Below are 22,381 nucleotides of genomic sequence, written 5' to 3'. Positions count from 1 at the left end.
CTAGATAATGAATACTCAACATCACCAAGGAGTTTGATTAGAACTTGCAAAATTTTTGGAATGAATAATAAAAGTTCCGACCAGGTTGCTTATCGTATGTTTTCATAATCTTACTTCTGCTGTCCGGTTCAATAGGTTAGAAAAGCATAAGTGAAAGTTCCTTATGGGATCCATTATTTATCCTTGAACGGATTGCTCTACTATCTAAGAGATAAAAAAATTTAGGAAACCTTCCTAGGAACACCTAGCTTCAAGATCTAAATGCCTAAAGACGATCCTAGATCTGGTTGTGAAGAGGAAATATAGGGATGAGGTAGGGGAAGTGGTATGTTCTCATGGGGTCGTCTTGAGTACCTTGGTGTTTGTCATATCCTTATTTTTTTATTTTTTTTACTTTTAGTAAATTAATATAGTGGAAACCTATTGAACTGGTCAACAGGTTACCCAATTAAATATCGACATGTGTCATTTTTAAAAATAAAGTTTACCATATTAACAACACATATATGTAACATTGTTAAAAATCATGTAACAAGTATTGTCAAAATAATAAATTACACATAGTTGAACTACAATTACGACTTATAACAACAGTTGTTGTGGTTATTGTAATTGAGTGGTCAAAGATGTAAATATCATATTTGGACAATTTTTATCAAATTTAGAACCTTGATTATCAAGTGGAGAACCTCCTTACAATACTGAGTTGTCACATATCTTTTGGTCTAATTTTAATTTTACCATGTTCAAAACACAAATGTTGTCGGAATTGTAAAATGGTTGGTAATCTTGTAAATGGTATAGTTTTTGAAGTAATTACTACAATCAGAACAAAAGTTACCGCTTTTACACCAATAGTTACGAGTTATGGTAAAATATGTAGTCATTGAATAATTATTCCATTAATGATAAAAATGTAAAGATTTACCACTTTGACAACAAATTTGTTGTTGCACTTGTTAAATTGTCCATAAATTAGTACATTAGTTTAGGTTGAGTAATTACTATAAATAGGACAAAAGTTACCGCTTTTACATCAATTGTTGTGATTGTGGTAAAATGTGTAGTCATTGTAGTAATCATTTCATTAATGATAAAAACATAAAGATTTACCACTCTGACAACAAATTTGTTGTCATACTTGTTAAATTGTCTATAAATTAGTACATTAGTTTAGGTGGAGTAATTACTACAAATAGAACAAAAGTTACCGCTTTTACATCAAGTGTTGTGGGTTGTGATAAAATGTGTAGTCATTGTAATAATAATTTCACTAATGATAAAAACATAAAGATTCATACATGTTCTATTTTATATAATATTTACCACTTTGAGAACACATGTGGTAATTAGAAAAAAAATCCGCATTAAAGTAAATGAGGTATTCGTTAGAGAAAAGTAGGTTCTCATTTGAGTAATTAAGTCCTAAAAGTGGTAATTGTAATAAGTTCTCATTAGAGTAAAGTAGATTCTCATTTGAGTAAATAAGTCCTAAAGTAGGTTCTCATTTGACTACATTTAAAACAAATATTATTTATTTTTACACTAATTGTTGTCGTTGTCGTAAAATGAATGTAAAAAGAATTATATTTGGTTAAGGAAACTACTAATGATATAATTAATTAGTAATAAAGATTACTTAACTAATACTAATTTTGCGAACTTAGGTTAGAAGGTTTTTGTTTTTAATAAGGAAAAAATGTAATTTTCAATTGTGTAATTGTCCATTAATAACAAACATTAATTCACTAATAATAAAATTAATTCGTAATATAGACTATTTAACTAAAAGTAATTCGGTGAACCTAGGATAGAAGGTTCTTTTAATTTTTTTTTGAAAAAGGAAAAATCATAATTGTCAATTGTCAATTGGCTTTCAAACATTAATTGGCTTTATTGTTTTCACTATCTTTATTGTTTTCAATTCAATTAGTAGTTTGTGTTACCAAAAAAATTAAAAAGGCTAAGGGCTAAACAAGTTATCAATTTGTTAAATATTTTGAACCATTGGATATATTACTAATCCAATGGTCCAAAATATTTAACAAAATGAGGGTATGACAAACACCAAGGTACCCAAGAATTCTCCATGTTCTCATACAGAGGGTTTGCATCAGTTCATGGCATTGTTTTGTAGAAAAATTGAAGTAGGATTAATTAAGGAAACTATGTCACTGGTACCGTAAGGTTAGCACTGGACACTGGGTAGTTTGAGTTAGAAAATGAGTATTGATTCTAAGGTGGAATGCTCGAGTCTTTAACGATTCAGAATATTAACAAACAACAGATAGTGGTAAAGGTTATTTTTGGTGAAAAATTTATGGAGATAACTTGAGCCTCTAGTGATATGTTGAGGAAGGGAGGGAAAGTTGTCTGATTTTTGAGCGTTCAAACTCCAAATATCCAAAAACAGCAAGCACACACTACCATTAGTGTACCTGTGCATCACCAGCTGGAACAGTTCCATACCATCAACAGTGACCCAAACCCTTAAATTTTGACAAAGAAGAGAGTCCATGCATAAACATACCCTTTTTGGAGATCAATTACACACTGCTAATTGTTTCCTATGAAACTCAAGATGATGGTTTAGTTGACAAAGATATAATGGATATCAATTAATGTTTGAGAACCTTAAGAGCATACCTGCACAATGTTTCTGTAATATTCAGGGAATTGATGGGTGAAGAACTATCTGGTTTGAGCACCAAAGATCTACAGAACCTGGAAAGCAAACTGGAGATGAGTTTGAAAGGCGTCCGGTTGAAAAAGGTATGAAAGACTATATCTGATTATACAATTAATATTTTAGTTAAAGCTTTCATGCTCCCTTAGATGTTTAGCATATGTATGACAATCATTTGCAACTTTATTTTTCTACAGGAACAGATATTAAATGAAGAAATAATAGACCTGAGCCAGAAGGTTAACCAATAAAATTGACTCAATTTATCCCATTTCCTTTATGAATTAATTTTAATGGAGAAAATAGAATTTGACTCAATTAATGAATTAATTTTAATTTTAATGAATTAATGAATTAATGAATTTTTTAATGAATTAATTTGACTCAATTAATTTTTCTCCATGCTTATTTTTTCTAATTGTTTCTGAGTTTATTTCAGGGAGATCTCATACATCAAGAGAAAATAGAACTGTATAAGAAGCTAGACGTCATAGGTAAAGAGAATGTGGAACTCCAAAGAAAGGTATATTCTAAAAGATATATCATTTTCCTGCTTCCTCTTTCCCTCCTTATCCATTTTCAAAGGCTAAGAGCAAGACCATAATGTTACTATTAATTAATGTCACAGAAAGTGTTGATTTCTTCTCTGGCAAAGGCTAAAAACTTTTCTCTCGTAGGCCTATGGAGCAAGGAATGTGAATGAAGAAAACAAAAGCTCCGAACCTTCTTTTACCATTACTAATGGATATCATTTGCATGCACCCATCCATCTCCAGCTAAGCCAGCCACAGAATCAAACTGAGCCTCAGCCTCAGAACAATGTACCAGCAAATACAATCAAATTAGGGTATCACTTAAATACTCAATATTTTGATGAGTTCTAGCCTCCGACCCCCAGCAAAAAGAAAAAGAAAAAAATTGGGGGAGGGGAAGCTCACAGTTTTATTTATTGATTAATATTGCATCAAATCATTCAACAGATTGTATCTGCAGTAGCAGGGTTGTTCCGTAGCTGTGGACGGCCATCCATCATTCTACTGTCAACTTGCACTAAGGTCAAAATCAATCTTCCAGTAAAATGTATCCAGCAGAAGGCCTAAGCGCTTTCATATTAACTTTTCATGAATCAAACCTTTGAATTTCTGTACAAGAATTAGACAAACCAGGTAGAGTGTAAGTTTGTGCAATAATTGGGGAAAATAATGTGCGTTGTTTTTCTCTGTATTAAGGATTTGTTGTGGTCAGACAGAGGGACAGTAGTCAAATGTTGTACCTATATTTCTTTTCATGAATGAGAGTAATAAACATGTGGTAACTCTGAAAGTATCCACTACTTTTTATTTTTTTGTAGGAACTAAATTTTTTTTTGTTGGTTTATTAACTCCTTAGTGAACAAAACTAGAGCAAACAGATCGAGAAACCGATCCAACCTTATTCAAGGATCTAATTAGGGGCAGACCTTTTGAAACCATGATCTCTAGATGCATTTAGAAACTGCCCCGTTAGAAGATTGGATTAGAGAGAAATTCATTGTTCTATATATATATGGCCATGAAATATCAGTACATGCAGTGAAGAAGAATCAAAAGCATATTCAAATGAGCAAACAAAACCATTTCCTATTTTTGATAAAGATAAAAATACACATTTACCCAATTCTAGTTGAATGGTGTGGACTAGCGATTCAAGTCTCTGGACAGTTGCTGCTTATCGACAGTGAAATTGGCTGCATGCTTGGTGATTCTGAAAATAAATTCCAAAAAAAAAAAGGTCATTCAAACCCATAAATTTGCTGTACGATCTGCACCATAAAGCATATGAAATCACATATATATAACTGCTCTAGTCTTGTAATAACCTAGTTTTTTTTAATCAAACAATTTGGTGGCAAACACCGGTTCCGTGATTTAAGGTTAGTGGACAATTGCATAATTTGAAGGCCGGTGCTTTAACATGATTATGCATGAGTGGAAGAACGAATCAATTAAGCTAAGAAACGAATTCTCTCTCTCTCACGTCCGAAACCACCCAAAACAGAGCAAAACTTCTCCAAACTCTCTCTCACTCCACCGGCCACCAATCAAGACCAGAACACTTCCTATAGCTTCGCCTCGACCTTGCGCAGCTGCAGGTGGCAGCCTTGAACCACGACACGGCCACCAGCGGCGGCGGGAAGCTCCGCCCGGTTTGAGCTCGTTTTGGTTCCAAGCTTGATATCTCAAGCTACCGGCCAACAATCCTCACCAAACTTCACCCACGAGCTCGCCTCAACGTCCTGAAGCTCCCAGAAGTGGCCTTGCACGGCGGCGCTACTCGTGGTGGCGGCTGGAAGCCAGACCCGATCAAATCGAAAACCGAAGCTTCGATCGGTATATCTCGAGCTGTAGTGCATCGTTTTGATTGATTCTTTTTCCAGTGGGTTCCCCTTGATGTTGTTAACAACTCTCTAGAAGGCATCGAGGCCTGAAATTGAAGTTTTTACGTCGATCGGAGCCCTCGCCGGATTCTGCAAAATTCTGCAAATTTTCCGACCACCGAAGCTTTCGATCGGTATATCTCGAGCTACAGACCATATTTTTCTGTGATTCTTGAACCAATGCGTTCGTCTTGAGTTTCTTAACAACTCTCTAGAAGTAATCGAAGCCTGAAATTGAAGTTTTGACGTCGAAATCAAGCCTTGCCGGATTCTGCAAATTTCGCCGGATTCTGGAAATTTTCCGGCCACCTCGACTGTTCTAGGTAATTTCCGACCACTTCCTTTCGTTTTCAGACTTCATGCTAGTTATGAAAGTGGATCAACTCGTCATTTTGAACAAGTTTGTAGTTGACGACTTTTGCATCGGAGGTGGTTGACCGCCGCGTTGACCGCCGTTGACCGCCCACTGACCGCCGCTTGTGGCGGCGTATTCGACCATATTTTGAGTTTTTATTATCTAGGTGATGATCTACGCATCCTTACGAGCGTTTTGATATATAACATGGTCATGTTAGAAAAAGTTGATAAATAGTGGATTTACGTTTTTACGTTACTATTTACGGTTTTTTTTACGTTTTATCTTCGGTTTACGATCTGTGAAGATCAGACCATCGGTTTTACTTTAAATTTTAGTATGTTGATCGTATGACTGTCCCGATGACTTTGTGAGGTCACGGGCGAAGATCCGACCGTTGGATCTTCGTATAATTGAGAAATAGTTATTCGGAAGGCGATTCGTGAGAATCCGACCGTCGGATTTTTATATAATTTTGTGGAGATGTTAGTAAGGGCGATTCAGGAAGATCTGACCGTTGGATCTTCGTGATAATTTTGGAGGATGATCCTAAGGGCGATCCGTGAGGATCCGACCGTTGGATCATCATTAAATTCAGATCCGACCGTTGGATCATCGTTTAATTTGAATCCGACCGTTGGATCATCATTATATTCAGATCTGACCGTTGGATCGTCGTTTAATTACATTTATGAGTTGTTGGCTAAGTTAAGATCATTATTGGATTAGGTTATCGACGGATTGATTTGGTGGACGATTCGGATTGATGTATTTGGCTTTTTAGAAGACGCAGCTGGATTAGAGGTGAGTAAACCTCACGTGGTTCATATTACGAACCGAATAAATTTAATTACCTTATTTTGTCGTAATTGCGTGAAAATATTTATGGAATAAATATTTGTTTTAAAATCATATGGACTTGATCAACTACGGTCCATGGGTAAGTAAAATGATTTTTACTATACAAATGAATTTCTCAGTTTTATTGCATGTGAACTATAGTTGGTATTAGTGATTATCCCTGAGCGGATAATTACGTATATATATATTTACGTGATTATATGTGAATGGTGTGACATTGAAGAGTGTGGAATTGGGATGATTAAATTATTATGAATTGACATGTGACTTACCATATTTTTATGTGATGAACATGATTGATGAGTTCTTGTTAATATTCAAGATTTACATTGGAGGATGTATAGAGTTGGAGAAAGTAGGATTCTGAGGACGAGGTGTCCGAAGTTCGACGGTTAAGGATAACCGGAGTGTTTGTGTACTGAGGACGGGGATGTCCAAGGTGCGACGGTTTATTATTAACCGAAGTTGTGTACTGAGGACGGGGATGTCCAAGGTGCGACGGTTTATTATTAACCGAAGTTGTGTGCTGAGGACGGGGATGTCCAAAGCGCGACGGTTTATTATTAACCGAAGTATATGGTGCTGAGGACGGGGATGTCCAAAGCGCGACGGTTATAGTGTTAACCGAAGTATTTTTGCCGTTGCTTGACCCTAGGCCAAGGTGTCAGAGGTAACGAGGCAGTTAGAGCTCTAACGTGTTATGGGATGGGACCAAAGTGGTGATAGTGTTGTGAGATAGGACCAAAGTGGTGATATTGAATTGGTTTGACGTTTGCGTCGTGGATGTTGAGATTGTTGGTTGTGTTGTTGAGTTATAAGAATTGTAATTTAAAATCAACAGTTCTTTCTTGTTTACTCATACGAGCTTTAAAGATTTCTTTAAAGCTTACCGGGTTTTGTGTTGTTGCCAATTCCCGGTGCACTATTAAATTCAAATGGTGTAGCGGGAAATCCTACAGGTCAGGAAGATCAAGGCGGAGATCGTGCGGGTTAGAGTTTTTGTTTCAGTTTACAGCTTTGTAAATTGTGAGATGTATTATTAAGAGGTGTGAAGTGTGGTTGTTGTGAGAAAAAAATTCAGGACGTTTATTCTATTAAGTTGTATAATTCATGTTTCGGATTTTAATTGTATTTAAAATTCGGGGCGTGACAGTTTGGTATCAGAGCGTAAGGTACATATTTGGTGACGTGTCAATACCTTCCGAGTGATGGCCCGTCTGCAGCGGATCCCCATCGTGCGCTCTTCGGTATTGGCTAAGTCATTGGGTATGTGTGAGTGTTGGAAGTTGTTTAGGCCGCTAAGTCGTTTTAGGAACGTTAACACCTTCCCTGTAGTATTGACTTGGTTAATATGGACTTGTATTTGACTTATACTGTGTTTTAAGTGTTATACGTGTATTAGCCAAGCATACTATATTTCTTAGGTGTTGAATATTCGAAGGAGTAGTACTTAGAACTACAGAGTTGTCTTGTAGGTTCGTATTTGAATAAGTTCAGTTACCGCGAGTTATAATCTTTAAGGGATGGAAACCTTCGGATTTAACTCTATTGAGTTAGGGTGATTGTTTTATGGAAGTGAGGTTCTTTTGGATGTTGAGGTGTTTGGTTGAAGGCATGATGTTGGCCTATGCACGTACCTAGTGTGGATACGAGTATGAATTGATGGAATTTTTGCCTTATTAGGTTGGATATACAGATGTTTTTGATTTGATTCTTGACTCATGTGGAGTGGTGGGTAGTATTGCGGTTTGGGAATGAATTATTGTGGTTAATTCTTCCATGTGTTTGTAAGTTGATGAGCAGGGTTTAAGTTGTGAGAAAGGAGTTTGATCTCGTGTTTGAGTGATTGAGACGAACGACTATATATTTGAGGTTGTTTTGTGTTTTAAGTTTATGTAGACGGGACACTTAAAGTTTTGAAATAGAGTTTGATTTTTAGTTGATAGATAATGGGGAGAATTAGAATCAACTCTTTGTTAATGATCTTGGACGAGAGTGTGTTTCTATGGTTATGGATTTTAGGTGAAATGGTTAAATACAATTTTGGGTATTGATGATAGTGACATGATTGGGTATCCATAGTGGTTCAAGTGAATTACTATGCGGTATGGAGTTGATTCGATGTATGAATCGTGAAATCTTAGGGTTGAATTATGGTAAGTTTGATGGAGCATGTTTTAGAGGGAATGGTTGAGATTTTATAAGACTAGCACGAGTAACTCTAAGGATGTGAGTTTTCCTAGTTAACTCAGGAAGTGTTTAGCTTTATTAATCCCTAATTCTAGCGACGAAATTATTGTGTTTGGTTTGACTCAGAGGATACTAGCTTGACCTCTGTGCAACTTAATTGATTGTTTGTGATAAATCATTATGATTGATGTGTGCAGCAGAGTTGTCAATGGTTTTGAAAATAGTATTGGGTGACCAAGGTTGATCCTTGGTGTTGTTGTTGGTTTAACAAAAAGAAGAAACGACATACATGCAATCTTATTGATTTTATATTACAAAAAGGGAAACGAGGACTATGCTATACTAAGCCTAGTCAGCAGCTCCGGTTGGATTGAGGCTGAGCTCAAGAGAAACGTTTGAGCCACTGTGGTAACCGCCTGAGCCACCAGAATAGTGACCAAATGCGCTACCTTCCTCGGAAGTAGTCTTCGGGTTACCAAAGACGTCCTCGCCGTGCACGGGGAACAGAGGAAGAGTTTCAACCTCCTGGTGATCTCCTCCTCGTTGTTGCAGGGATGTTTGTCCTCCTGTTGTGCCAAAAGAGTTGTACTGGTATTAGTGTTGAAGTGTGAGGAAGAATACGAAACAAAATTTATATCAAGAAATCCTTCATTACCAGTAGAATCGGTGGAACTAAAGTTGAGATTAATGGATCTACCATCATCGGTAGAACTAGTGGACCCAAAATTGATGTCGATGGATCCACCAGCATCAGTAGAACTAGTGGGCCCAAAATTGAGATCGATGGATCCACCAACACCAGAAGAACTAGTTACCTTGGGCACCTGAACGCCCTGATTTAACCTCTTCTTCTGCTTCTCTCGAGCCTTGAGGTTCTAAAACCAAAAAAAGACGTTCTTGTCCTCAATCTGCCCATACTGTTTCAGATGGAGACAAATCTCCTGAATCTGCTCTATAGTTAGGTACTTAACTCCCTTGTCATAGTAGAGCCCCTGAAGGATTCTTAGTTGAGCTGGTGTGGGAGTCCACCGGTTATTGGCTGGCCTGATAGGCGTGTTGGCACTACTCCCGGCTGCTTGGTTGCTTCCTTCCTCCTCGGTGGGTTGCTGGGCTTGTAGTTCCATTTGTTGCTGGGCTTGTAGTTCCATTTGTTGCTGGGTTTGAAGTTCCATTAGTTGCAGAGTTCGTGGTTCCATGGTGATGAGTTGAGAGGAAGTGTAAATTGAAGAACGAAGTTGTTGAGTGTTTGAGGGAGATTTTGTTAGAAGGATTGGAGTTGTTGAACTGGTGATTGGAGATCTGAGATTCTCAGAGGAAAGATGAGATCGAATCTTCAAATGGAAGAAAAGATCTGAGAAAGAAGGATTGAAGATTTGGAGGAAAAGATTGAAGATCTGAAAGTTCAGAGGAAAGATGGGATTGAATCAACTAGATGGGAGAGAAGATCAGAAGAGAAGGATTGAAATTGATGAAGAAAGGATTTGAGTTTCGAGAGGAAGGCTGAAGAGTTTGAGAGAGATTGGCTGGGAAAAATTTCTTTTCTTTGGTGTGAACAGTTTTTCTCCAGGATGCACCTATTTATAGAACGAGGTGAGCAGATCTCCACCGTTGGATGGACGATCTCTGAGATTCAATCTACGCGTTAGATTAAAGTCATCCGAAAACCCGGAAAAGTTGTTGGCGCGTGGAGAGCGTGTAAGGGGACAGGCCGAACCTCGAGACGCTGTGGCAGACAGCTTTAGCCGAAAGTGATTTGCTTTCCGTAAATCACGGAAGAGACGTGTCGTGGCACGTGGAGTGTACCGACAGTTTGTTGTTATTCTATCGCTTATGATAGAATAAATAAAAGAAGTTGCATGGATAGTAACGAGAGCAGCTGGTGCTCTAGTGGTTGAAGAGCAAGGCTCTTGTACAAGAGGTCAGAGGTTCGAACCTTGCCTCTCGTTTATTTTTATTATGTTCGCTTATGACATAATAAGTATAACATTTGTACACATTATATTAAGCACAGCTTGTGCTCCAGTGGTTGGGGACAAAGGTTTCGTGCAGCAGGTTGAGGTTTCGAGCCTTGCCTTCCCCGTTATTTTATTTATGTCGCTTATGACATAATAAATATAACACGTGAGCATATATTAATGAAGGCAGCTCTTGCTTCAGTGGTTGGGAGCAAAACCTTCGTGTTCGAGGTCGGGAGTTCGAACCTTACCTCTTACAAATATTTTTGGATCTCGTATATGCTTGATATACGGACGTATATACGGTATGTACGGTATACATACGTATATACGGTCTGTACGGTATGTATACTTATATACAGTTGTACAGTATGCATACGTATATACGGTCTGTACGGTATGCATACGTATATACGGTCTGTACGGTATGCATACGTATATACGGTCTGTACGGTATGCATACGTATATACGGTATGTACAATTTCATACCGTAGCCGAGCTGGAAGTTGGTAGGCCCAAATAGTAAGCCCAATTGTTCGGCCCGATTGGTAGGCCCAATTGTTCGGCCCAAATGGTAGGCCCAAATGTTAAACCCAAATTGGTTCGAGCCGGTTCTAAATGTGGATGGTTCGGTTTCTTCGGCCCAATTGGCCAGCCCTAATGCTTAGCCCAAGGATTGAGCAAGCCCAAGTCATCATCACTGGGTGACATGTTTTATTGGCGTGCTTTTGAGAATGATTTGTTTTGAGTGATGCTAATTGAGAAGCGAAACGCTTTGTGGGAGTGTTTACTGTGCTTGTATGCCAGTACAGGATGACGATCTGTGTGAAAACAGCTATATGTGCAATGCCACGTGGTGATTTGAGTGTGGGTTGCTTGAGGCAATTGTTGTGTTGTAATTTTGAGAAATGATGCGGTGAAGGAATGTCATGTTGATGACTTAAGTGGGGATGAGGATTTCATTTGTGAATTCTCGTTGTGTGAGTTTACGTTTGTGATGAAAGGATTTAGTGGCCATAGGAATGTATTTTTATACAAAGGGCTGTGGTTTTGTAGATTACTACAGTTTTGGGAAAGATGGAGATTCGATGGTTAGGTTAACTGTAATCGAGAGCAATTAACTTGCGCTTAAATTTCGGGACGAAATTTCTTTAAGGAGGGTAGATTGTAATAACCTAGTTTTTTTTAATCAAACAATTTGGTGGCAAACACCGGTTCCGTGATTTAAGGTTAGTGGACAATTGCATAATTTGAAGGCCGGTGCTTTAACATGATTATGCATGAGTGGAAGAACGAATCAATTAAGCTAAGAAACGAATTCTCTCTCTCTCACGTCCGAAACCACCCAAAACAGAGCAAAACTTCTCCAAACTCTCTCTCACTCCACCGGCCACCAATCAAGACCAGAACACTTCCTATAGCTTCGCCTCGACCTTGCGCAGCTGCAGGTGGCAGCCTTGAACCACGACACGGCCACCAGCGGCGGCGGGAAGCTCCGCCCGGTTTGAGCTCGTTTTGGTTCCAAGCTTGATATCTCAAGCTACCGGCCAACAATCCTCACCAAACTTCACCCACGAGCTCGCCTCAACGTCCTGAAGCTCCCAGAAGTGGCCTTGCACGGCGGCGCTACTCGTGGTGGCGGCTGGAAGCCAGACCCGATCAAATCGAAAACCGAAGCTTCGATCGGTATATCTCGAGCTGTAGTGCATCGTTTTGATTGATTCTTTTTCCAGTGGGTTCCCCTTGATGTTGATAACAACTCTCTAGAAGGCATCGAGGCCTGAAATTGAAGTTTTTACGTCGATCGGAGCCCTCGCCGGATTCTGCAAAATTCTGCAAATTTTCCGACCACCGAAGCTTTCGATCGGTATATCTCGAGCTACAGACCATATTTTTCTGTGATTCTTGAACCAATGCGTTCGTCTTGAGTTTCTTAACAACTCTCTAGAAGGAATCGAAGCCTGAAATTGAAGTTTTGACGTCGAAATCAAGCCTTGCCGGATTCTGCAAATTTCGCCGGATTCTGGAAATTTTCCGGCCACCTCGACTGTTCTAGGTAATTTCCGACCACTTCCTTTCGTTTTCAGACTTCATGCTAGTTATGAAAGTGGATCAACTCGTCATTTTGAACAAGTTTGTAGTTGACGACTTTTGCATCGGAGGTGGTTGACCGCCGCGTTGACCGCCGTTGACCGCCCACTGACCGCCGCTTGTGGCGGCGTATTCGACCATATTTTGAGTTTTTATTATCTAGGTGATGATCTACGCATCCTTACGAGCGTTTTGATATATAACATGGTCATGTTAGAAAAAGTTGATAAATAGTGGATTTACGTTTTTACGTTACTATTTACGGTTTTTTTTACGTTTTATCTTCGGTTTACGATCTGTGAAGATCAGACCATCGGTTTTACTTCAAATTTTAGTATGTTGATCGTATGACTGTCCCGATGACTTTGTGAGGTCACGGGCGAAGATCCGACCGTTGGATCTTCGTATAATTGAGAAATAGTTATTCGGAAGGCGATTCGTGAGAATCCGACCGTCGGATTTTCATATAATTTTGTGGAGATGTTAGTAAGGGCGATTCAGGAAGATCTGACCGTTGGATCTTCGTGATAATTTTGGAGGATGATCCTAAGGGCGATCCGTGAGGATCCGACCGTTGGATCATCATTAAATTCAGATCCGACCGTTGGATCATCGTTTAATTTGAATCCGACCGTTGGATCATCATTATATTCAGATCTGACCGTTGGATCGTCGTTTAATTACATTTATGAGTTGTTGGCTAAGTTAAGATCATTATTGGATTAGGTTATCGACGGATTGATTTGGTGGACGATTCGGATTGATGTATTTGGCTTTTTAGAAGACGCAGCTGGATTAGAGGTGAGTAAACCTCACGTGGTTCATATTACGAACCGAATAAATTTAATTACCTTATTTTGTCGTAATTGCGTGAAAATATTTATGGAATAAATATTTGTTTTAAAATCATATGGACTTGATCAACTACGGTCCATGGGTAAGTAAAATGATTTTTACTATACAAATGAATTTCTCAGTTTTATTGCATGTGAACTATAGTTGGTATTAGTGATTATCCCTGAGCGGATAATTACGTATATATATATTTACGTGATTATATGTGAATGGTGTGACATTGAAGAGTGTGGAATTGGGATGATTAAATTATTATGAATTGACATGTGACTTACCATATTTTTATGTGATGAACATGATTGATGAGTTCTTGTTAATATTCAAGATTTACATTGGAGGATGTATAGAGTTGGAGAAAGTAGGATTCTGAGGACGAGGTGTCCGAAGTTCGACGGTTAAGGATAACCGGAGTGTTTGTGTACTGAGGACGGGGATGTCCAAGGTGCGACGGTTTATTATTAACCGAAGTTGTGTACTGAGGACGGGGATGTCCAAGGTGCGACGGTTTATTATTAACCGAAGTTGTGTGCTGAGGACGGGGATGTCCAAAGCGCGACGGTTTATTATTAACCGAAGTATATGGTGCTGAGGACGGGGATGTCCAAAGCGCGACGGTTATAGTGTTAACCGAAGTATTTTTGCCGTTGCTTGACCCTAGGCCAAGGTGTCAGAGGTAACGAGGCAGTTAGAGCTCTAACGTGTTATGGGATGGGACCAAAGTGGTGATAGTGTTGTGAGATAGGACCAAAGTGGTGATATTGAATTGGTTTGACGTTTGCGTCGTGGATGTTGAGATTGTTGGTTGTGTTGTTGAGTTATAAGAATTGTAATTTAAAATCAACAGTTCTTTCTTGTTTACTCATACGAGCTTTAAAGATTTCTTTAAAGCTTACCGGGTTTTGTGTTGTTGCCAATTCCCGGTGCACTATTAAATTCAAATGGTGTAGCGGGAAATCCTACAGGTCAGGAAGATCAAGGCGGAGATCGTGCGGGTTAGAGTTTTTGTTTCAGTTTACAGCTTTGTAAATTGTGAGATGTATTATTAAGAGGTGTGAAGTGTGGTTGTTGTGAGAAAAAAATTCAGGACGTTTATTCTATTAAGTTGTATAATTCATGTTTCGGATTTTAATTGTATTTAAAATTCGGGGCGTGACAAGTCTGTTCTGTTTCATGTGCATCTCCGCGGCATTTTGGAAAAGATCGAAGGTGGCGATCAAACAAAAGAGATTTTGTGCGGGTTGTTAAATGCATGTAGTGGGAGGAGGAGGAGCAGGGAAGCGAAAAGAGAAGGCGACTCTTTAACTCTGTACTACTCTGGATTGAGAATCAGGTTATTTCCTGGTTGAGGCATCGTTTCCTATCAAGTTTTCAATCTCCTTTCACCGTATTTTACGTGAGGCAATTTTTGCTCTGATGCCATAGCGGAGCTTACTTTTGTGCTCAACCAATAACTTCTTGTTTGATAAATTGGCAGTCCCGCCCATGTTAAATAGACCCACTTCAGATTTTGGGTTATTTAACAATCCCGCCGACGCTTATTGGAGTTAAATCCCAATATATTCTTGGTGGCCAGGGGGGAGGAAGCGTTCTGACAAGATCCCCCGAGCACGGATTAGTCTCTGGGCCTAGGAAGCCTCAGGACACCGTGTGATTGACAAATAAAAAAAAAAAAACAATCCTTGCGGATCTAAGATTTTATCGGCTCGTAGTAAAAAATAACAAAAACATAATAGAAGCAATTAACAGTTAAACATCATATATATATATATATATATATATATATATATATATATATATATATATATATATATATATATTTTGAAAGGAAAAGGATGTTAAGCTATTAATAACTGTAAAAGTAGGTAACAACGTATCATGACTTACTCCCAAAGGCCACGTCAGTATCAAGCCATGTAAAGTTATCCTAAAGTACGTAACCTACATGAAATGACCCTAACAATACGCACTAGTAACTAAATAATCAAGACAATGTTAGAGTTAAGATCGAAATCTACCCTAACTTATTCATAAAAGTGTAGGACTGCCCTACCCAGAGTGTGCATCCCTAGGCTCAATATCTACAGGAGTCATAGTAGTGTCCTCTTCCACAACTGAAGTAGTACCCATAGATCCTTCATCCATTTTCAAAGCTCGTTTAGCTCCAGTTGTGCTAAACTTCCTTTTCTTCACCTTCTTCGACCCAAGGCAACAACTAATTATAATTTCCAAAGGTTTATATCCTCCATCTTTGACTTGTTGTGAGCACCAAGAGGCCTTTCAACTTTGCGTTTCTTTGGAGGAGAAACAACCAGCATCCCAGATTGTTGGGGAATGTCCAAAACCTAAAGAAATGGGAATAGTTCAGGTTGTGGCACGACAGCTTCAGATTTCTTATTGTAAGTCACCAAGGCCATCGACACAAATTGTGGAGGCTGATTATCATCGTATCTGGTACGTTGGTGATAACCCGTAGTCACCAAGTCTTGAGGGTTGAGGAGCCATTCCCTGGCATGCGACTGACTTTCAATATTCGACATGGCCTTTGGTATGCAGCAGGAAAACCTACAAAATAAGGTCTAGGCCTGGTGTGGCACCGGACAAAGACTCTCTGATGACCAAGTCAGTGTAAACTCAAAGTTAGAGTTGAAGAGACGAGTATGAGTTATTAGAGATGAGGCATCGTGCCTTCTTATATAGGATATCAAGAGTCGGGGTAAAAGAGTCTTTTAGTAAATCGAACCCTAAGGAGGTTACTTTAGATTTCTTACTGTAAGTCACCAAGGCCATTGACACAGATCTATTTGTACTAGACAGTGCCAGCGTTTCCACAATCATGAGATATCATGAGATAGTTAGTTGGCAGTATCCTCTAACTATCTATTCTGGTTGGCAGTACCCTCTGATGCGTCATTTGGTTGACAATACCCTTTAGATGGTATGAGATAGTTAGTTGGTAGTACCATCTAGCCATCGCCTGCTTGTATTTCGGTCGACAGTACTCATCGATGTGTCACCTAGTCGGCAGTACTCCCCTGGTGGTCTGAGATGACTAGTCGGTAGTTCCCTCTAGTCATCGCATATTATATGAAATGAGTATTTTAGAATGAGATTTTTTTGAGATATTTGAAAAGGATTCTGAAACGTTTTGAGATGGAGTTTGAGATCAGTATAATTTGAGATTTCCGAGATTTGTAAGTATTTTATCGAATTTACATTGCATGCTTGGCTTTTAATATAAAAAATTCGGAAAGCATTATATTTAGGGGTCGTGACCACTCAACCAATTTTAGATTAAAAATTGCCCACTTACTCCACTAAGAGTTTTTTACTCCCATTTACCCAATCTAACATCTATTGACAGTATTGCCCTCATTTTAATTAATAAATTACACTCATCTCTCTCTCCCCCCTCCCCTCTTCGATCTATTCTCTCTCTCCTCCCCCCTCACCGATTTCTCTCTCTCTCTCTCAACTCGTCTCAGATTCTCTCTCTCTCTCTCTCTCTCAGATCGCCTCCGCCTTCTCTTCCATCTCTTTCTCTCTCAGATCGCCTCCACCTTCTCTTCCAGATCGGCCGGTGAACCGCCATTTCCGACTTCACAAGGTGGCTCGATGTTTTGACCTTGATGTAGGGGCTCCAGTTCCCAGCGAGTCCACACTCCCTGACGATTCTGATGAACAAGTATGAAGACGGCGAGGGCAGTGATTGAGAGGTGTAAAACGGCGTCGTAGCCGCGGGCTGTGGCGGCGCGGAGGAGTTGATAGAGAAAGTGAGATCATAATCAACTCCGCAAAGCTGCGAAGAGACCTGACCAGGTGTTGGTGAAGAGGATGAGGGAGATGAATTCGGCGAAGAGACCATAATCAACTCCGGTTTTTCAAGCAATTGTTTTATGTCTGGAACCCATTCATTGGATTCTTCAAGCAATTACCTAATCCAGGTTTTTCCTTACATGGAAGTTATTTGCCACTGATGCCTGGAAAGTTTTATGGTGTGGGCTATTTGTCCGCCACTGATGACTACAAAGTTTTGGTAGCTTGCTCTAAAATGAGATCATCACCAACACAGAATAGTAGTCACCATCTAGATTCTCGTAGCTGAGATCATCACCAACACATATATATTTTTTTTTTTTGGTAAATTTGGCAGAAGGCTTATAAGGAAAGAAGAATGAAAAAAAAAGTTTTATTGAGTAGTTATACATGTCTATTGCGGGGCAATAATATGAGTATTGGGGGGCAATAATATGCATATAAATTGATCAATTGTGCCTGTAGTGTATTCATTTTGGTTTTGGGAGTTTATGCAATTCACTGGAGGGCAATAATATGATTATTGGGAGGCAATAATATGAGAATTGGGGGGCAATAATATGATTACTGGAGGGCAATAATATGGTTACTGGGTATTATTAGGGGGCAATAAATTCAGATGCAGGAATCCGGTCACCAGTACGGTAGCCGGATTTCGGGACCGGTTGCGGGATTCCGGTCACCACGCCGGAGTCCGGTCACCGATCGCCGGAGTCCGCCACCGGAGTCAAGCAAGGTCTCCAATTACTTCTTTCTCTAAGTGACAAAGAAGGAGAGGGCAAAATTGTCCCAAAAATAAATAAAAATGAATTAAAAAATACTTAATTGGGTATTAGGGAAATAATCTCTTAGAGTGTTTGGGTAAGTGGGCAATTTTTAGTCTAAAATTGGGTAAATGATCATTTCCCCTTATATTTATGAAATGTTATTTTCATTGAAATTATTTATTTTTTCGTCCACTCACTCTATTGGTTTTTAAATGCTTTTCCTTGGGCTTTTCGGTTTCTCGTGTCCAGTCTGCAGACTAGTTGAGGTCGAGCGTGCGTTGTAATATGCCAGAAATTTGTTATTATTTTCTGATGATTTCCAGAATTTATTGTGTTGGTTGTTGTGCGATTAGTTGTTTCGTGGGTGAAGTGAAATTATTTTGGACGAATAATTACTCAAAAAATTTTATTTTCAAAGGGTCAAGAATTGACTTTTTATTAGTTCAGTTTCTCCAAAAACTCCCGTTACGAAAGTTGTAGAGCGTGTCGATATGAGTTCATGGACGTGCTGAACGCAAGAATAAGATATTGTATGAAGGAGTTATTGTCAGCGGAAGATTTTTCATTTTTGGAAATATTCCTATAAATAGAAACTTTCCCATATATTTTACGTACACACAACCCAAACGTTCCTTTTTTAGAAATTTTCTCTCCATTCTCTCTCCTCTTCAAAAACCCTAACCCGACCGTTTTGCCTCCGACTCGACCCGGTTCCACTTTCCATTTCCGACGACATCCGACGACGCCACCAGCCCAGAACGAGTCGCCGCCATATCGTCTCCCTCATCCAGCAGCACACTACCTCCGATAACCACTGTACACGGCAAATCGAACGCTGAAAGTCAAGGCGGCAAGACCCGATCGGATTTCATCTTTCCGCGACATTTGGCCATGAAAGATACCGTGTTTTGAAGCCCTCTTCCTCCTGATAAGATCCATATAGGCGTTGAAGATCGATTTGAAGTGTAGAAGGAGAAATTGGGAATTGAATTTGTACAGCCGAGATCTTTCGAGCTTGATCTATCTCTATCCAGGCCGAATCTGCCTTAGTGCCAGGTATAAAAGTTGCTCCCTTTGATGTACTCTACATGTTAGTAGGAGTTGATCCTCCAGATTTTGGTGTTGGTTTGGCGGAGTGTGGCGGCACATTTGGCCTCTGTTGGAGCTACTTTGTGCTCCGTTATCTTCTACTCGTCGATAGGAGCGTATTGATATATGGGTTGTACCCTATTTTGATCGTTTGTAACATGTTAGGTTTTTTGTAATCTCAGTTGGTTTGGTTTTTGATCTGTGAAGATCCGATTGTTGGATCGTCTTGTGGTTTTGTTAAATTGACCTTACGGAGGTCTCATATGAAGTTTCGCCTCGATTGGCGTAATCTTCTGTTTTACTTGAAGTTCGTGTTTCGAACTTTCAATCACTTTGTGTTTCGATGTACTGAGTTGTGACATTAGTTTCCTTAGGTGCTTGGCCGAGTGTGTTTTGTGAATTATATCACTTTGTTTAAAGATGCAGCTGGATTTTGAGGTGAGTGAATCTCACGTGGTTTCGTTTGATTAATTAGTTATGTTTTAGTTTTAGTAGAATTAATTGTTAGCTTTTAAAATCATATTTAGCGGAATAAATATTTGTTTTGAAATAAATGAACTTGATCGTCAACGGTTCATGGGTAAGTGAAAATGATGTTTTTATAAAATGATTTTTATATTTAGTGAAGTGTGGTTTATAGTTGGTATTAGTGGTATTCCTGAGTGGTTGACTATGTGTGTGTGTGTGGAATTATGTTTAGGGTGAAAATAATATGTTGATTTGTGATTGTGGAATTATGTTTTGACGAACTTTCCTCAGATATTGTTTTAATTCGAGTTGTGTTTGAGAGTGATTAAATAAGTAGAGTGTGGCATAGTAGGACTTGTGTGGCGGAACTAGTGTGACTGTTTTGAGTAGAGTTGTCGGGTCTGTTGTTGTTACGATGATCATGTCTGGTGTTACAGTGATTCATGTTTCATCTAGGTGAAAGGAGATTATTGTTTGTGTCAAATTACATTATCAGTTGTTAAGTAAATTACCTTCATGTAATCCCTTGTACTAAATCATACGTAGGGATCACCATTTTCTATATTGGTTTAATTGCATGTAATCTCCTGAGCTGAATTATATGTAAGGATTACTAATTTTCTGTATGGTTTTGTCTTCATGTAATCACCTGAACTAAATCATATGCAGCGGTTACTATATTGTTTTGAATTGTTTAATTTATTTATTCTGGTCTTCTATTTTGTTGTTTGGAGTTTACTCATATGAGCTGTCAAAAGTTTACCAGGTTTGTTGTTGCAACCTGGTGCACTATTTAATGGTGTGAGGGTTGATCTTGCATGTCAGGGTAATCGTGGCTGAAGTAGGAGTCTTGCAGGCACAGTAGTAGGTGGCGGAAACTAATTTTGTTGCTTTGACTTTATTTAGACTTCCGTTTTGTAGTAAGCTTTGAGAGTATGTTTACTTATTAATTTGTTAACGCAACTTAATTCGTAAACTTGTGTAATGTAATATATTACTCTAAAGAGCGAGTTTTAATTGACATTGTCAGTTCCAAACTTAGTCGTACACCTGTTTTAAAAAGAAAAAAATTTCTCTTGTATTTAGGGTCGATGTCTGAATCATCACGCCTGGTGTGTTTGTTTATTTGGTTTATCATTTGTGCTTGAAAATGGGGCGTGACATTTTGGCATCAGAGTGTAAGGTCACATACTTGGTGATAATCAATACTACTCTAGTAATAGCCTGTTTGCAGCGGTTTCCAATCTGATACTCTTCAGTACTGGTATAATCATTAGGTATGTAGTAGTGTTAGGTGACGGTCAGGTCATTGAGTCATTCTGTCTGTTTATTTGGTTTATCATTTGTGCTAAGCTTTCTTTTCTTCATTTTCTTCAAACCTTGGGCGGCAGCTAATTATAATTTCTAAGGGTTAGTATCCTCCATCTTTGACTTGTTGTGAGCACCAAGAGGACTTCCAACTTTGAGTTTCTTTGGAAGAGAAATAACTAGCATCCCAGATTGTTGGGAAATGTCCAGAGTAAGTTTAAAATCCAAAGAAATGAGAACAATTTCTAACAGGATCTGCCCCAGATTTCAACAAGTGGCCCTGTGGGGCCCACCTTAGGAGAAACTCTACCTAAAATTTGGGAGAAACACTCATAATAATGGATTACCCAAATCCTGCAAAAACAATCTAACACTTCTAATAGCAACAATGACAACTCAAACTCCAAGAGTCTGCATGCTCTCCACAATAATTCAACTCACACAAGATATATAAGAAAAATATAAATTCAAATCTCGATTCTCAACTTATCAATACAACTGAAATTTGGCAATCACAGTAGTCTAGACCAGGAATTGAAATAAGATACCAATAGGTTCAACATGTAACCTACAACCTACAACAAAGATGAAGTTGGTGGACAAATCTCAAAACATATATACTGTAAATCATTTCATTTAAAACACAAGAATTTCAAAAACCTTTTTCAAATCCTCACATGTTAAAATGGGCAATGACTAGAGAGTACTACTAATTAGTCATCTCATGTCATCTGGAGAGTACTGCTGGTAAGATGATGCATCAGAGGGTACGTACTGCTGACCGAAACACTAGGAGAGGAGACGATGGCTAAAGAGTACTGCCGATCAGATAACGCATGGAGGGTACTGCCGACTGGAATACTAGGAGAAGATGCCTTGAGGGTATTGCCGACCAGATGATGCATCGGAGGGTACTGCTGACCGGATATATATTCTGGAGGGTATTGTTGACCAGGTAATGCATGCATATGATAACATAATTATCTTCTCTTATTCATAAGTCCAAACTCATTATCTTTCATAAGATTTAAATCATTTTCTTTTCGAAAGAAAATTTCAATATATAGCTTGGAATTCAAATAACTCGATAATTAATAAAAACTTACGGAAAGGAAATCAACATCAACATCAACTTCATAAATCATCATCATGTATCAAAAATTTAACTTATAGAATCTGATAAATCGTCAATTTATGGAACTCAATAAATCGTAAAATCAAATATCAAATGTTGCATTATCAATTTGAAACCAATATGATAACGTAATACTCGGAAAATTATATTGCATGCATAATAATTTAAAAGCAAATGTCCACTCACTGAATTACTGTAATACCCCGAAAAAAATCCAAATTAAATTCCGTTGTTTTTTTAGAAATGATTTCACGATAGTGGGAGCGAGTACGAGGCTTGGAGAAGTGGTGGAATTAGTTTGAACGATTTTATTTCGAAATCGTACGTATTTAGGAGCGTCTCAAAAATTGACTTTTTATACGTATGGAATTTCGGAAAACTTCCTTCATGA

At 38.6% G+C, this 22,381-nt stretch overlaps 1 protein-coding gene and 2 long non-coding RNA genes across 7 annotated transcripts in view; all 3 read left to right on the top strand.

Annotated features, from left to right (window-relative positions):
* The window catches only part of LOC133741087 (MADS-box transcription factor ANR1-like), a 40,728-nt gene extending 36,762 nt beyond the window's left edge, over positions 1-3,966 (top strand). For 2 of the 5 annotated variants that reach the window (XM_062169026.1, XM_062169027.1), the window contains exons 5-9: positions 2,673-2,772; positions 2,884-2,925; positions 3,126-3,209; positions 3,364-3,533; positions 3,667-3,965. In XM_062169026.1, coding sequence (XP_062025010.1) covers positions 2,673-2,772; positions 2,884-2,925; positions 3,126-3,209; positions 3,364-3,533; positions 3,667-3,682 — 412 coding nt within the window. In that variant the 3' untranslated portion in view covers positions 3,683-3,965. Of the gene's footprint in view, positions 1-2,672; positions 2,779-2,883; positions 2,926-3,125; positions 3,210-3,363; positions 3,534-3,666 lie in introns of those variants that run through there. The other 3 variants (XM_062169031.1, XM_062169028.1, XM_062169029.1) reach the window with 3 other exon arrangements.
* Positions 3,967-4,682: 716 nt separating this feature from the next.
* On the top strand, positions 4,683-9,240 carry LOC133740355 (uncharacterized). The gene is made up of 3 exons (XR_009861152.1): positions 4,683-5,425; positions 6,187-6,261; positions 7,263-9,240. It is a non-coding gene; the product is annotated as an uncharacterized LOC133740355 (long non-coding RNA).
* Positions 9,241-10,259: 1,019 nt separating this feature from the next.
* LOC133740538 (uncharacterized) lies at positions 10,260-14,559 on the top strand. Its single transcript, XR_009861289.1, has 3 exons — positions 10,260-12,520; positions 13,282-13,356; positions 14,358-14,559. It is a non-coding gene; the product is annotated as an uncharacterized LOC133740538 (long non-coding RNA).
* Positions 14,560-22,381: the final 7,822 nt, after the last annotated feature.

Source organism: Rosa rugosa, chromosome 3, assembly GCF_958449725.1.
Source record: "Rosa rugosa chromosome 3, drRosRugo1.1, whole genome shotgun sequence".
NCBI classification, from domain to species: Eukaryota; Viridiplantae; Streptophyta; class Magnoliopsida; order Rosales; family Rosaceae; genus Rosa; species Rosa rugosa.
The sequence above is the reverse complement of the archived record's forward strand: the minus strand, read 5'-3'. Positions and strand labels throughout refer to the sequence as shown.